Source organism: Geotrypetes seraphini, chromosome 1 (assembly GCF_902459505.1).
Source record: "Geotrypetes seraphini chromosome 1, aGeoSer1.1, whole genome shotgun sequence".
NCBI lineage: Eukaryota > Metazoa > Chordata > Amphibia > Gymnophiona > Dermophiidae > Geotrypetes > Geotrypetes seraphini.
Window position 1 is genome coordinate 290,675,400 of NC_047084.1, and position 14,803 is coordinate 290,690,202.

General features: G+C 45.7%; 1 protein-coding gene across 7 annotated transcripts in view; it reads left to right on the top strand.

Moving 5' to 3' along the window:
* The window catches only part of DYSF (dysferlin), a 539,803-nt gene that overhangs the window by 470,353 nt on the left and 54,647 nt on the right, over nucleotides 1–14,803 (top strand). For all 7 annotated transcript variants that reach the window (XR_004540213.1, XM_033953409.1, XM_033953435.1 and 4 more), the window contains one exon: nucleotides 7,675–7,763. Coding sequence is in view for 6 of the 7 variants with exons in the window: in XM_033953409.1 (XP_033809300.1) it covers nucleotides 7,675–7,763 (89 nt within the window). In the remaining variant the exon portion in view is untranslated. The remainder of the gene's footprint in view (nucleotides 1–7,674; nucleotides 7,764–14,803) is intronic.

The window sequence follows — 14,803 nt, forward strand, 5'->3', positions numbered from 1 at the left end:
TTTATGGGAGGAAACTCCTCTCGGTACCGAGGAGGATCCCTCCTCATCTGATGAGGAACCATCGGCACCCGATGCCACCTCTAAACCAGAGCAGTCCTCATTTTCTAAATTTCTGAGAGAAATGTCTGCTGCCCTGTCCCTTCCTCTGGAATCGGACTCAAAAAAGTCTCAAGCCTTTCTAGAGGCTCTAGACTTTGAGCAACCTCCTAAGGAGTTCCTCAAGCTTCCCGTGCATGACATTCTACGGGAAACGTTCTACAAAAACTTGGAAAATCCCCTCACGGTACCGGGAGCCCCCCGTAAACTGGACAACCTTTACCGTGTCATTCCCATTCCTGGATTCGACAAATCTCAATTGCCCCATGAGTCCCTTCTGGTTGAATCCACCTTAAAAAAGACTCAGGGCTCCAGTGTCTATGCCTCTACCCCTCCTGGCAGAGAAGGTAAAACCATGGACAAGTTTGGCAAGAGGCTTTACCAGAATGCCATGCTTGCAAACAGGGCAAACAACTATTCCTTCCATTTTTCCTTCTATCTGAAGCATTTGGTCCAACAACTGTCTGCCCTCCAAAAGTACCTTCCTGAGCGCAAGGTCCCACTATTCCAACAGCACATCTCTGGCCTTCTCCAAATGCGCAAGTATATGGTCCGCTCGATATACGACTCCTTCGAGCTCACCTCTCGGGCCTCTGCCATGGCCGTAGCCATGCGTCGCTTGGCCTGGCTCAGAGTCTCCGACCTGGACATGAACCACCAGGATCGTCTGGCCAACGCCCCCTGTCTCGGGGATGAGCTTTTTGGAGAGTCACTGGATTCCACCACCCAGAAACTCTCTGCCCATGAGACCAGGTGGGACACCCTGATCAAGCCGAAAAAGAAGGCACCGCCTGCCCGACCCTATCGGCCACAAACATCTTATCAACGGAGGTTCTCAGCCAGACCACTCAACCCGCCTCCCCAGCAATCTCGGCGACCCCGTCAACAGCAACATCATGCTCAGGCTCGATCTCAGGCCACTCAACCCTCTAAGCCTCCTCAGCCTGCTAAACAATCTCAGCCCTTTTGACTCTTCTCTCCAGGGCATAGCCAGTCATCCACCCTCGCTACCTCTTCCACAACCCATCGGAGGTCGTCTCACCATTTTCTCCAGCCGTTGGGAAGTCATCACGTCGGACCAGTGGGTCCTCAACATCATCCGCCACGGCTACTCTCTCAACTTCCAGACTCTACCTCCGGACAACCTTCCCGTAGAGTCTGCTTCACACTCATCTCAAACCCCCCTCCTCCTGAGGGAGGTTCAATCCCTCCTCCTTCTCAATGCCATCGAAGAAGTACCTCCAGATCAAAGGGGTCAGGGATTCTACTCCCGCTACTTCCTGGTCCCCAAAAAGACGGGAGACCTCCGTCCCATTCTCGATCTAAGGGACCTCAACAAGTGTCTAGTCAAGGAGAAGTTCAGAATGCTCTCCCTTGCCACGCTTTACCCTCTTCTTTCTCAACACGACTGGCTATGTTCCCTGGACCTCAAAGAGGCCTACACTCACATCTCCATCAATCAAAATTCTCGCCGCTACCTACGATTCCAGGTACTGCACCACCACTATCAGTACAAGGTGCTACCGTTCGGCCTAGCTTCCTCACCCAGGGTCTTCACCAAGTGCCTTATAGTGGTAGCGGCCTTCCTCAGGTCTCACAACCTCCAGGTGTTCCCCTACTTGGACGATTGGTTGGTGAAAGCACCTTCATCTCAACTCGTGCTACAAGCCACTCATCATACCATCTCTCTCCTCCACCTCCTGGGGTTCGAGATCAACTACCCCAAGTCGCACTTGCTTCCCACCCAGCGACTTCAATTCATTGGAGCAGTTCTGGACACCACGCTAATGAGGGCCTTTCTCCCCTCAGATCGCCAGCGGACCCTGCTCCATCTCTGCCGTCAGGTACTCATGCACCCCTCCATCCCTGCCCGACAGATGATGGTCCTACTGGGTCACATGGCCTCGACGGTGCATGTCCTTCCTCTGGCACGCCTCCACCTTCGTACGCCTCAGTGGACTCTCGCCAACCAATGGTCACAGACTACGGACCTTCTTTCTCATCCCATCTCTGTGACATCATCTCTTCAGCAATCTCTCCAATGGTGGTTGAACTCCTCAAATCTTTCCAGGGGTCTGCTTTTTCATCTGCCCCCCCACTCTATGATCATCACCACAGATGCGTCCCCCTACGCGTGGGGAGCTCACCTAGGAGATCTACGCACCCAGGGACTTTGGACCCCACAGGAGCGTCGTCATCACATCAATTTCCTGGAACTCAGAGCCATGTTCTATGCCCTCAAGGCTTTCCAACATCTTCTCTGCCCTCAAGTCCTCCTCCTGTGCACGGACAATCAAGTCGCCATGTACTACATAAACAAGCAAGGCGGCACCGGATCTCGCCCCCTTTGTTTGGAGGCTCTGCGCATCTGGACCTGGGCCACGGACCGCAATCTTTTTCTCAGGGCGGTCTATATCCAGGGCGAACAGAACTCTCTGGCCGACAATCTCAGTCGCATCCTTCAACCCCACGAGTGGACGTTGGACCCTCCGACTCTGCTCTCCATCTTTGCTCGATGGGGCACTCCGCAGGTGGACCTCTTTGCAGCACCTCACAATCATCAGCTGCCCCAATTCTGCTCCAGACTCTTCTCTCCTCACCGTCTGACCCCGGATGCATTCCTGCTCGATTGGAGGGATCGGTTCCTGTATGCCTTCCCTCCACTTCCACTGATGTTGCGGACCTTGTCCAAACTCCGCAAAGACCACGCCACCATGATTCTTATCGCACCTCGGTGGCATCGCCAACACTGGTTCTCACTCCTGCTCCAGCTCAGCTCCAGGGAACCCATTCTACTTCCTGTGTTTCCTACTCTACTTACACAACAACATCAGTCTCTGCTACATCCCAATCTGTCTTCGCTCCACCTGACAGCTTGGTTTCTCTCGGGCTGACCTCTCCGGAGAATCTATCTCAACCGGTCCGCCTCATTTTGGACGCTTCCAGGAAACCGGCCACTCTCCAATGTTACCATCAGAAGTGGACCAGATTTTCCTCCTGGTGTCTCCGGCATCATCAAGAACCCACCTCCTTAGCGGTGGAAACTGTCTTGGAATATTTGCTCTCACTGTCCAACGCTGGCCTCAAAACTACCTCCATCAGAGTCCACCTCAGTGCCATCACTGCGTTTCATGAGCCTATTCTCGGAAAACCCCTCACGGCTCATCCTCTGGTTTCCAGATTCATGAGAGGACTCTTCAACATCAAACCGCCTCTCAAGCCTCCTCCTGTCGTCTGGGACCTGAATGTGGTTCTCTCAGCTCTCATGAAACCTCCGTTTGAGCCTCTTGCCACAACTTCTCTCAGGCTTCTTACCTGGAAGGTGCTTTTCCTAATTGCCATCACCTCTGCCAGGAGGGTTAGCGAACTGCATGCACTGGTTGCCGACCCCCCTTTCACTGTTTTTCACCATGACAAGGTTGTTCTGCGTACCCACCCTAAATTCCTTCCCAAGGTGGTCTCAGCTTTTCACCTCAACCAGTCCATTGTGCTGCCCGTCTTCTTCCCTAAGCCTCACTCGCATCCTGGGGAACAGGCGTTGCACACGCTGGATTGTAAGCGTGCCCTTGCTTACTATCTTGATCGTACCAGAGCTCACCGAACAGCCCCTCAGCTCTTTTTGTCTTTCGACCCCAACCGTTTGGGTCGTCCTGTCTCCAAACGGACACTTTCAAATTGGCTTGCTGCCTGTATTGCTTTCTGCTACGCTCGGGCCGGTCTCTCACTGGAAGGAACTGTCACGGCCCACAGAGTCCGAGCTATGGCTGCTTCTGTGGCTTTCCTCCGCTCCACGCCCTTCGAGGAAATCTGCAAGGCGGCCACTTGGTCCTCAGTTCACACGTTCACTACTCACTACTGTCTGGATGCGTTCTCCAGACGGGATGGACACTTCGGCCAATCTGTGTTACAAAATTTATTTTCCTAATGGCCAACCATCCCACCTCCCTCTTTGTTAGCTTGGAGGTCACCCATGTGTTAAGAATATGCTGCCTGCTTGTCCTGGGATAAAGCACAGTTACTTACCGTAACAGGTGTTATCCAGGGACAGCAGGCAGATATTCTTACGTCCCACCCACCTCCCCGGGTTGGCTTCTTAGCTGGCTTATCCTAACTGGGGACCACGCACTCCTCCGTCGGGCGGGAAGGCACTCGCGCACGCGCGGTGCGGCCAACTAGAAACTTCTAGTTAAAAAGGTCCGTACCGAGGGCTCCGTCGGTGACGTCACCCATGTGTTAAGAATATCTGCCTGCTGTCCCTGGATAACACCTGTTACGGTAAGTAACTGTGCTTTCAGTGCGAAACCTGGGCCTGTTTGGCTGAACACAAAGCTGATATTCTGGCTGGAATCGAAGAAAGACACACACGTAGCTCTTCGTCAACAGCTCTCAGTCTCTCTCTGTATTTGGTTTTTATAGCATACAAAAAATAGACAAATATACCCTCCATCCTTTTATTAAACCACAATAGCAGTTTTTAGCGCAGGGAGCTGCGCTGAATGCCCAGCGCTGCTCTTGACGCTCATAGGCTCCCTGCGCTAGAAACCACTATTGCGGTTTAGTAAAAGGTGACCATATTGTAAAATATAGACAGCAGATATAAATTCAGAACTGTGCATAGTAAGTGAAGGGAAGTTTTCATCTCTGGGAATTTACCCAGTTAACTATTAAGTTATTTGGGCAAATTCCTTTGAAAAACTGTGGTAATACTGCCTCCACTTTGCTAAATTTAAAATAAAATCATTTTTCCTACCTTGTCTGGTGATTTCTGGTTGCACTTTCTTCTTCTGACTGTGCATCCAATCTTTCTTCCCTTCTATCAGCCTGTATGCTTTCTCTCCTCCACACCTCATTCCCTCCCCCAACTTTTTCTTCCTCTCTCCCTGACCTTTCTTTCTTTTTTTCTGTTTCTCTTCTTTCCTTCTGTTTCCCTGCCTGCCCCCTTTCTTTCTTTTCTCCCTGCTGTTCCCCAAGCCACTGCCACTGCCGCTGCCATCGGGGAACAGGGACCCATCAATGGATAACAGGGCCCGACGCATGCTCTCCCTGACGTCAATTCTGCAATCGGAGAGGAAGTTCCGCCCAGCCAGGCAGCGATTGGCTGGCCCGAACTTCCTCTCCGACTGCAGAATTGACGTCGGGGAGAAGAAGACTATCGGCTCGATAGATTAGATTGCCACGACAAAGTGAGTCCTGGGTGATCGAACTCACTTTGCCTTGGCGAGCTACTGGCGCCCCTGCCTCGGGCCCTCTGTCAGCTCCGGGGCCCGGCGGCCTGCGGCACACCAGGCAACATCTCGCGGCACACTAGTGTGCCGCGGAACAGCGGTTGAAAAACACTGCTCTAGGTTATCTCCTGCTCCTCCTTTTATCTCCCTGCTTCAGGTTTCCACTATTTGATCTCTTTCTCTCTCTCTCACACTCATCTAGGCTCACCTTTTTCCCTTCTCACAGATTACTGTCCTCCTCTTTTTCACCTCTCTCCAGATTTTTCTTACAGCTTTCTTATCCTTTTTCTCTTGTGCTCTTCATGAGACAATATATAGGCAAGGATAGCACAGCAGGAAGGACAGGAAATACACATTTTTAAAAATCTCCATTGCAGTCTGCTGTGCTGGTGTTGTGTGTTGCCACCTTACCAAGATCAACATGGTCCGGCCAGCTACCAGCAGACCCTTAAAACTAGCAATAGAAAAGTTGAGTTCTTTTAAGTAGCCTCTCTGTCCCTGGTGTTTGGCAGCTCTCTCTGTTTTCTCCCTCCTCCCTCCCTTCCTGAGGGCTCAGCATCTTTTTTCTCCCTCCTCCCCCATAATACTCCAAATGTGGTGAGTTGCTGGCAGCAGTGACAGCAATGAAGACATGACATTTCTGGTCAGCCTCTACCACATTTCACCTCCTCTGATATAACTTTCTATGAGTTGGACACAGCAGAGAGAAGGCCCCGAGGCTGGCAGGAAACAATATATCTTCATTGCTGCTGCTGTTGTTAGAGAATCACTCCATTTGGAGGACAAGAGGGGCAGAGGAAGAGATGCCAAAGCTTGGGGGGGTGGAGGGGGAATGGACAGGAGAGTGGAAGAAGGAGACATTTTAGACCTATGGTAGAGAGAGTTGCTTATAGAATTGAGGGAGGGGGAGAGACGACACATAGAAGCATGGGAAAGGAGAGAGATGTCAGTCCTAGGGGGGGAGGCAAGATGCCAGAGGTGAGAGAGAAAGAGATGCTAGACCTTCAGAGTGGAGTGGGGGATAGTGAAAGATGCTGATTCCTGGAGGGAACAGAGAGAGCATTGGGGGTGGGGGGAGAAGAGAGATACCAGACTGGGAGGGGAGGGGTAAGAAAGAAAGATGTGCTAGACCAGGAAGGATAATGGAAGGAAGAGAGAGAAACTGGATTGGCAGGGAAGAGGGAGAGAGATGCTGATCATGCAGGGAAAGCAGAGGGAAAAGAAAGAGGCCATATTTGGGGGGGGGGGGGGAACGACATTGGACCAAACAGAGGGAGGGAGAGATATGATAGACCATAGAATGGGGAGAGAGCAGAGGAGTGGGTGAGAAATGCTGGCTTGGGGTTGGGGGTTCAGGAAGAGGGGCAGTGATCGGGGATAAACTAGATATGGGACTGAGAGAAAATATATTGGGTATTGAGGAAGCATAGAGATAGGGACACGGATGAGTGATGCTGGAAACAGAAGGTAGGATAGTAGCATTAAGATAGAAGATGCTGAACATGGGAGTGGAGCATAGAGACAAGGACATAGAGGGGAGATGCTTGACAGGACAGATAAGGGATGTAAAGAGGATGATACATAGAAGAAATAACAAATGGACAAAAGACTCTGTCCAGATAATTATGAAAAACCTGAGAAAAATAGAAAAGAGACACTGGTACTAAAGCAAATGTAAAAATAAATGCCCAGCCAACAAAGGTAGAAAAAACATTTTATTCTGAATTTGTTAACTGGAATATATCAGCTCTGCCAAATGAGGATCTCTGTGCATTTCAGGTTTTTATTTCTATGTTACAGTGGTTCTCTACTCAGCCCTTGGGCACACCCAGGGTTTCCACAAGAAATATGCACGAGAGAGATTTGCATACCAAGAAGGCTGTACATGCCTATCTTTTTCATGCATAATCATTATGGATATCCTGAAAACTTATATAGTATCATTACTGAGGGTGGTATAACTATAATACCAAGAAATTTGCTCCATTAAGCAAAAATAATAGCAAATTTTAAGAAAAACAAAGCTTTATGTAATCAGTGGCTTCGAACGACCCCAGGATGGGCTTTAAAAAATTTTTTAAAATTACTTTCTGATCAAGTACAATCAAATTCTTGGGAAAAACTTTATACAATTTTTCCAACTTTAGGTTATTTCAGGACAACCCTAATATGCAGACCTAGGAATATCATAAAATGTTTTATTTGTTAATGAAAATATTCCTCTAATTCTTTCCATATACAATAGATATTATCTACTTCACCCCAGCTGAAGTTTAGCTTAACATAATCATACAATTTCATAGTCATCAGAATGGTGCAATAGCAACAATCTTTTTTGGTACTTGTGCTTTAGGGAAAGCTACAGCTGTGGATAGACTTGTTTCCGAAGTGCTTAGGTCTACCTGGTCCACCATTCAACATAACACCACGAAAAGCAAAGAGGTGAGCTTTGTCTATTCTGTAAAAGTTTCAAATTCTCTATATGCCTTCGATGTCATGTTTTCTTTGACTTCATAACAAAGAGGATAGGAGAGTGCCATACCTAAGCTTACCAGACGTCCGGATTTCCCCAGACATGTTCTCTTTTTAGAAGACATGTCCAAACCTGGCACCTTGTCTGGGTTTTGAAAAGCTTCCAGCTCGGGACGTCATCAGGAGGGCATCTGCGCGCATGCGAGCGCGCCGTGGTGATGTCATGTGCATGTGTGTGACATCATCAAGTAACACCTGTGCATGGTAAGATGCCCTCCTGACGTGGCTCCGAGCACTTGAGGTGGACAGAGCTGGGAGGGAGGCTGGGGTGGAGCCGGGCATGATGTGGGCGGAATGGAGTGGGACTGGGTGGAACTGGGGGTGGAGCCATGGATCCGGATTTTACTAGCATAAAATCTGATAATCCTAGCCATACCGATCTGCTAAACACAGGCACAGGGTCCCTTTTATAAGACTGCATGGGTTTTACTGTGTGCTAAACATTAGCACAGACTCTTGCTAGCTGTTTAACACAGGCAGGGGCAGTGAGTGGGCATGTGACAGGAGCAGAACAGAAAAGTTGCCTGCTGTAATAGGTAGTAGATGGAGCTGTACCACTTGCTGGTTGTCGTGACTGATGATAGTCTCAAGAGGAGGCAGTAGGCACAAATATACAGTCAGCGGTACAATAGCCTAGCTACCTCAGTAAAGCTTTTGTGGCAGCTGATTCTCTGCATTCCCCCCAGTCTGATCCTCCTGCCCAAATCAGATTCTCTGGTGTATTTCCCATCCATTCTGATCACCCTAACGTTCCTCCCCCAAGAATCCCTGAGACTTATATAGAAGGCTGAATCCTTGCGGCAGTACTGCGAGTCTACTGTTAGGGATCAACTGGTGCCATTTTGCACCCAGAAAAGACAGGATGAGAACAAGTGGGGTTAAACAATAAGAAAATTATTTATAGGCCGATGAGGAGGCTGGCTACTTGTATGCTCGAGTATTACACGAAATATGACACTCGAGTGTAACCGCTGAGGCCATATAAGGATTTGAATGAAGTTTAGAAGGATTTTGTTATGAGGTGAAAAAATAAGGAAAAACAAATATGAAATTTCTGTGAATAATGAATGACAATAAGAATATTAAGATACAGTAGAGTGTGGCATTAATTGAGTTTTTATGTATTAAATATTGCCTCTACTCATAAATATTAATATATTAAAGCCATCTAATTCAGTGATATAGGTGTCACCTGCAGCCATAAGGGCTATTGGGGTTGTAGATAGGTGGATATAGTGGGTTTTGGGGGGCTCACCATAACCTAGAAGGGAGTTCTGATGAGATGTTTATGTGGCACCCTTTTTGTGATCTTCACAGCAGTGCCCTGTAAGGTGCCCCACTGCTCTGTGGCCATGTCTAGGTGGTCAGTCCATCATAATGCTGGCCCCAAAAGGTCTTGTTCTGGGCATTTGGGACTTGGACTAATTTTTGGTTGAGAATGTGGTATAAAGATGGACGTACTGTCAGTCTGGACGATCAAAAGCCTGGATGTACAGAGAGAAAATTTTTTTTAAAAAAAAATTTTTATGACGTACTTTTCAAGAATGGACATTTTTCCACTGCCAACTTTGTGCGACTAGCACCTACATCCAAGTCAGACTTAGATGTTTCTTTTGATTATGCCCCTACATGTCTACTGTACCCATAGAAAAGTTGTATAATATCCCAAGGGTAAAACACTTCTTTTATCCACAGAAAGGACTTTAATTTTCCTTCAGAGCTTAGTACAATATTTATGAAGTCCAGAAATAAAAAAATTAGATAAATTCAAGTCACCATGCTGAACTTAATGCAGAAAGAAACACTGTGAAACATTTCCAAATGGTATAGTAGATGCTTGAACAAGTCTTGCACTGCTTAATGAGTTTTGTATGCAAGCTTTTCAAAAAGTGTTTAGAAAATGTAGACCATTGCCATATGTTCAATTGGTTAATTAAATTGATTTCTTTCTTTCATTCTCTACCATGACACATAATAGGTCACAGAATATTATTAAAACTAATACATCAGTTTGCATTATTAAAAGGATTTCAAGAGGTATGTGATGCACAGACCAGAAATCCAAAACTCATTTAAATAAACAAGGCACATCCTATTATCCTTGATTATACAAAACAGTGACTTCCCTCAGTCTTGAAAGAAAACACACTAACCACATTTGTTAAAAATAAGTAAGTAAATAAATTGAATCAGCTTTTTTCAACAAACCAAACATCAACATACCTCTTAGGTCTGGTTTATGTTTTTTTAGAACACATTTTTTGGTTCAGTTTTGAATTCCAGTAAACTTTGAAGTTGCTATGCTATTTATCATCAGAAACTTAACGTAGCATTGCAAGTATAATTAAATAGACAATTTTACAGTGATCTCATAGGAAAGGGTCTTGAATTTTAAGAGCAAAGCATGTCACCAATATTCCTTCTTAATTTTTTCCCTTCTATACAAAGCAGTTGAATATACATATATGGGTGAACATCTTTCAGATCAGTGTCTGCCCAGACTTTATCTAGAACATAATAATAATAATAATAATAATTTTATTTTTTATATACCGCTATACCATAAGTTCAAAGCGGTTTACAACAAGATACATACAGACAGAGAATGAGATGTAAGGAAAAAAAACAAGTCGAACTGGGATACAATTACAAATGGAAGAGAACCAAGTTGGTTTGAATCTAAAGGATTTATATAATCAAAGATTAAGATAAGGGGCAAACAATTTAGGTTAGAATATCATTACAAAATGGGAAAAACATGAGTTATTCTAAGGTCTAGAGATTTGGAGATTGGGAAGAGGATAGCTGAGGGGGATTGGGCATGAATTGGGATTAGAATTTGTTAAACAGACGGGTCTTCAGAGATTTTCTGAAGTCGGCGCATGAAGTGGCCTCGAGTATGGGTTTTACGAGCCATGTATTCAGTTTGGCTGCCTGGAATGATAATATTCTGTCAAGGAACTTCTTGTAATGGCATGATTTCAGCGATGGGTAGTTAAAGAGATTTATTCTGCGAGAGCTCTTATTAGAGCTGTTGAGGATGAATTGAGAGGCGAGGTAAGATGGTAGCATCCCAAAGACAGCTTTGTAGCTGATGCAGGCGAACTTGAATAGTATTCTGGATTCCACCGACAACCAGTGGAGTATCTGGAAGTATGGGGTGACATGTTCCCATTTTTTTAAACCAAAGATTAGCCGGACCGCAGTGTTCTGAATTAATCTCAGCTTGTTAAGTGTATTTTTGTAAGCTCCTAGATATATAATGTTACAGTAATCTAGCGTACTCAAGATGGATGATTGAACTAGTAATCGAAAGGATGATTCATCGAAGAATTTTTTAATGGTGCGGAGCTTCCATAAGATTGATATACTTTTTTTGAACATTAGATCTGTATGCTTTTCCAGGGTTAGGTGTTTGTCAAGGGTAACTCCTAGTATTTTTATGGTTTGGTCAATTTCGTATTCTTGGCCATTCACGTGAATCGTGTTATCTTTTATCTTTTCGTTGGGGATGCCAGGAAAAATTTAGTTTTTTGTGTGTTAAGTTTTAGTTTGAAGGCCGTCATCCAAAGCTCTATTTGATTTAGGGTGTTGGTTAAGAAATTAATAAAGTCTGACGACAGACAGGTTAGTGGTAGCACTACTGTAATGTCGACAGCATAAATGTAAAAATTGAGCTTTAGGCTTTGTAGCAGGTGACCCAATGTGATAAGGTAGATGTTGAATAGGGTTGGAGACAGTGGGGAGCCCTGGGGTAACCCGCAGTTGTTATTCCAGCTGAAGGAAAGTTTGTCTTCTTTGAATACCTGATAGGATCTGTACTCGAGGAATCCCTGGAACCAGTTGTAAGCATTTCCTGTGATGCCTAGGGATTCTAAACAGTTCATTAAGATGGTGTGATCTATTAGGTCGAAAGCGCAACTTAGGTCTAGTTGCAGAATCATAGCACTGGTGCCTTGACTGAGAAGGGAATGTAGGTGGTTTAGGAGTGAGGCCATAATGGTTTCGGTGCTGAAGCCGGGTCTGAACTCGGATTGGTTATTCTGCAGTAAGTTGAATTTGTCTAAATAGATATTTAGTTCAGCATTTACCAGCCCTTCCATTAATTTAGAAGCAAGAGGGATGTGTGCGACAGGTCTAAAATTGGATATGTTATTGGATGTTTCTTTGGTGTTCTTTTGGCTTTAAAATTGATAGGGGCCACTTTCATCACATTTGGGGGACAGGGGTCCAACCTGCAATATGATTGGCATACTTGTTGTAGAACTTATTGAATGTTTGCCAGTCATTCTCCTTGATGTTGGACCAACTCATGAGTTGGTCATGAAGTCTGCTGGGTTAGACCAGAGATCAATCATGCCCAGCAGTCTGCTCACACGGGGGCCCACCAGGTCCAGGACAGTAACCAGGTCAGTAACCCTCTATCTATACCCTTCTATCCCCCTTTTCCTTCAGAAAATTGTCCAAACCCTTCTTGAATTCCAATACCATACCTTGTCCTATCACGCCCTCTGGAAGTGCATTCCAGGTGTCCACCACCCATTGGGTGAAGAAGAACTTCCTAGCATTGGTTCTGAATCTGTCCCCTCTTAATTTTTCTGAATGGCCTCTCGTTCTTGTAGTTTTCGAAAGTTTGAAGAATCTGTCCCTCTCCACTTTCTCTATGCCCTTCAAGATCTTGTAAGTCTCTATCATGTCCCCTCTAAGTCTCCGCTTCTCCATGGAAAAGAACCACAGTTTCTCCAGTCTTTCGGCGTATGAAAGGTTTTCCATACCTTTTATCAAACGTGTCGCTCTCTTCTGAACCCTCTAGAGTATCGCCATATCCTTCTTTAGGTATGGCGACCAATATTGAACGCAGTACTCCAGATGTGGGCACAGCATCTCTCGATACAACGGCAGGATAATTTATTTCGTTCTTCTTGTAATACCCTTCTTGATTATACCTAGCATTCTATTCGCTTTCTTAGTGGCCGCTGCACACTGCGCCAACGGCTTCATTGTCTTATCGACTATTACCCCCAAGTCCCTTTTGTGGGTACTCTCACTCAATAACAGACCTCCCATCGTATAGCTGTATCTCGGGTTTCTGTTTCCTACATTTCTCTACATTGAATTTCATCTGCCATCTCATCGCCCACTCCCCTAGTTTGTTCAGGTCCCTTTGTAAACCTTTGCAGTCCTCTATAGTCATAGCCCCACTAAATAGTTTGGTGTCGTCTGCGAATTTTATTACTTCGCACTTTGTCCCTGATTCTAGATCATTTATGAATATATTGAATAGCAGCAGTCCGAGCACTGACCCCTAAGGAACACCACTCATGATCCTCCTCCAGTCTGAGTAGTGGCCCTTCACTCCTACTCTCTGTTTCCTACTTGCCAACCAATTCCTGATCCATCTGTGTATGTCTCCTTCCACCCCATGGTTCTTCAGTTTCCGAAGTAGGCGTTCATGGGGTACCTTGTCAAAGGCTTTTTGGAAGTCTAAGTATACGATGTCAATGGGGTCCCCTTTGTCCATCCGTTTGTTAATTCCTTCGAAGAAGTGCAATAAGTTCGTTAGGCACGATCTTCCCTTGCAGAAGCCATGTTGGCTTGTTTTCATCAGTTTATTCCTTTCTAGATGTTCCTCGATGGTATCTTTTATCAGTGCTTCTGCCATTTTCCCCGGAACTGAGGTCAGACTTACCGGTCTGTACTTCCCCGGGTCACCTCTTGATCCCTTTTTAAAGATGGGCGTAACGTTGGCTATCTTCCAATCCTCCGGAATAGATTACAAACTTGCTGTAGTAGTTCCGCTATTTCCTCCTTAAGCTCTTTCAGCACCCTAGGGTGGATTCCATCTGGGCCTGGTGATTTGTCAGTTTTTAATTTTTCTAACTGCCTGTGTACGTCTTCAAGGTTTACTTCCATGGATGTTAATTTTTCTTCTTGTTCTCCTTTGAAGATTTGTTTAGGTTCCGGTATGTTGGATGTGTCCTCATTTGTAAATACTGACGAAAAGAACGTGTTTAGTCTTTCTGCCACTTCTTTCTCCTCCTTTACCACACCCTTCCTATCTCCGTCATCCAACGCTCCCACCTCATCCCTAGCCGGCTGCTTCCCTTTAACTTATCTAAAGAACGGTTTGAAATTTCGTGCTTCCCTGGCTAGCCTCTCTTCATATTCTCTTTTTGCTTTTCTAACCACGAGGTGACATTCTTTTTGATACTTCCTGTGTTCTTTTCAGTTCTCCTCGGTTTTACCCTTTTTCCATTTCTTGAATGAATTCTTCTTATCACCTATCGCTTTCTTCACTTCTTTAGTTATCCACGCTGGGTCTTTTGTTCGGCTCTTTTTACATCCTTTTCTGAATCTGGGGATATACAGATTTTGCGCCTCGCTCACCGTATCCTTGAATAAAGACCAGGCTTGCTCTACAGTCTGCCATTTCTTTGAGCTGTCCCTAAGTTTCTTCCTTACCATTACCTACATCGCTTCGTAGTTTTCATTCTTGAAGTTGAGAGTTGTCGCTGTGGTTCTCTTTCCCTTCGATATTCCTACTTTAACTTTGAACTTGATTATATTGTGATCGTTGTTTCCCAATGGTCCCACTACTTCCACTTCCTTTGCAGGTCCTCTTAGCCCATTAATGATTAGATCCAGAGTGGCATTCCATCTCATCGGTTCTCTGACAAGCTGATCCATGAAGCAGTCCTGTATAGCCTCCAGGAATTTGGTCTCCCTAGCGCATTTTGAGTTTCCAAGACTCCAGTCTATCCCAGGATAGTTGAAGTCTTCCATAATAATTGTGTTACCGCTTTTGCATTCTCGTTTCATCTCGGCTTCCATTTCTTCATCGGCAGCTTCAGTTTGCCCAGGTGGACGATAGTACAGGCCCATCTTTATCTCGGGCTCTTTCCTTCCTGGTATTTTAACCCATAGCGATTCCAATTTGTTGGTCATTGCTG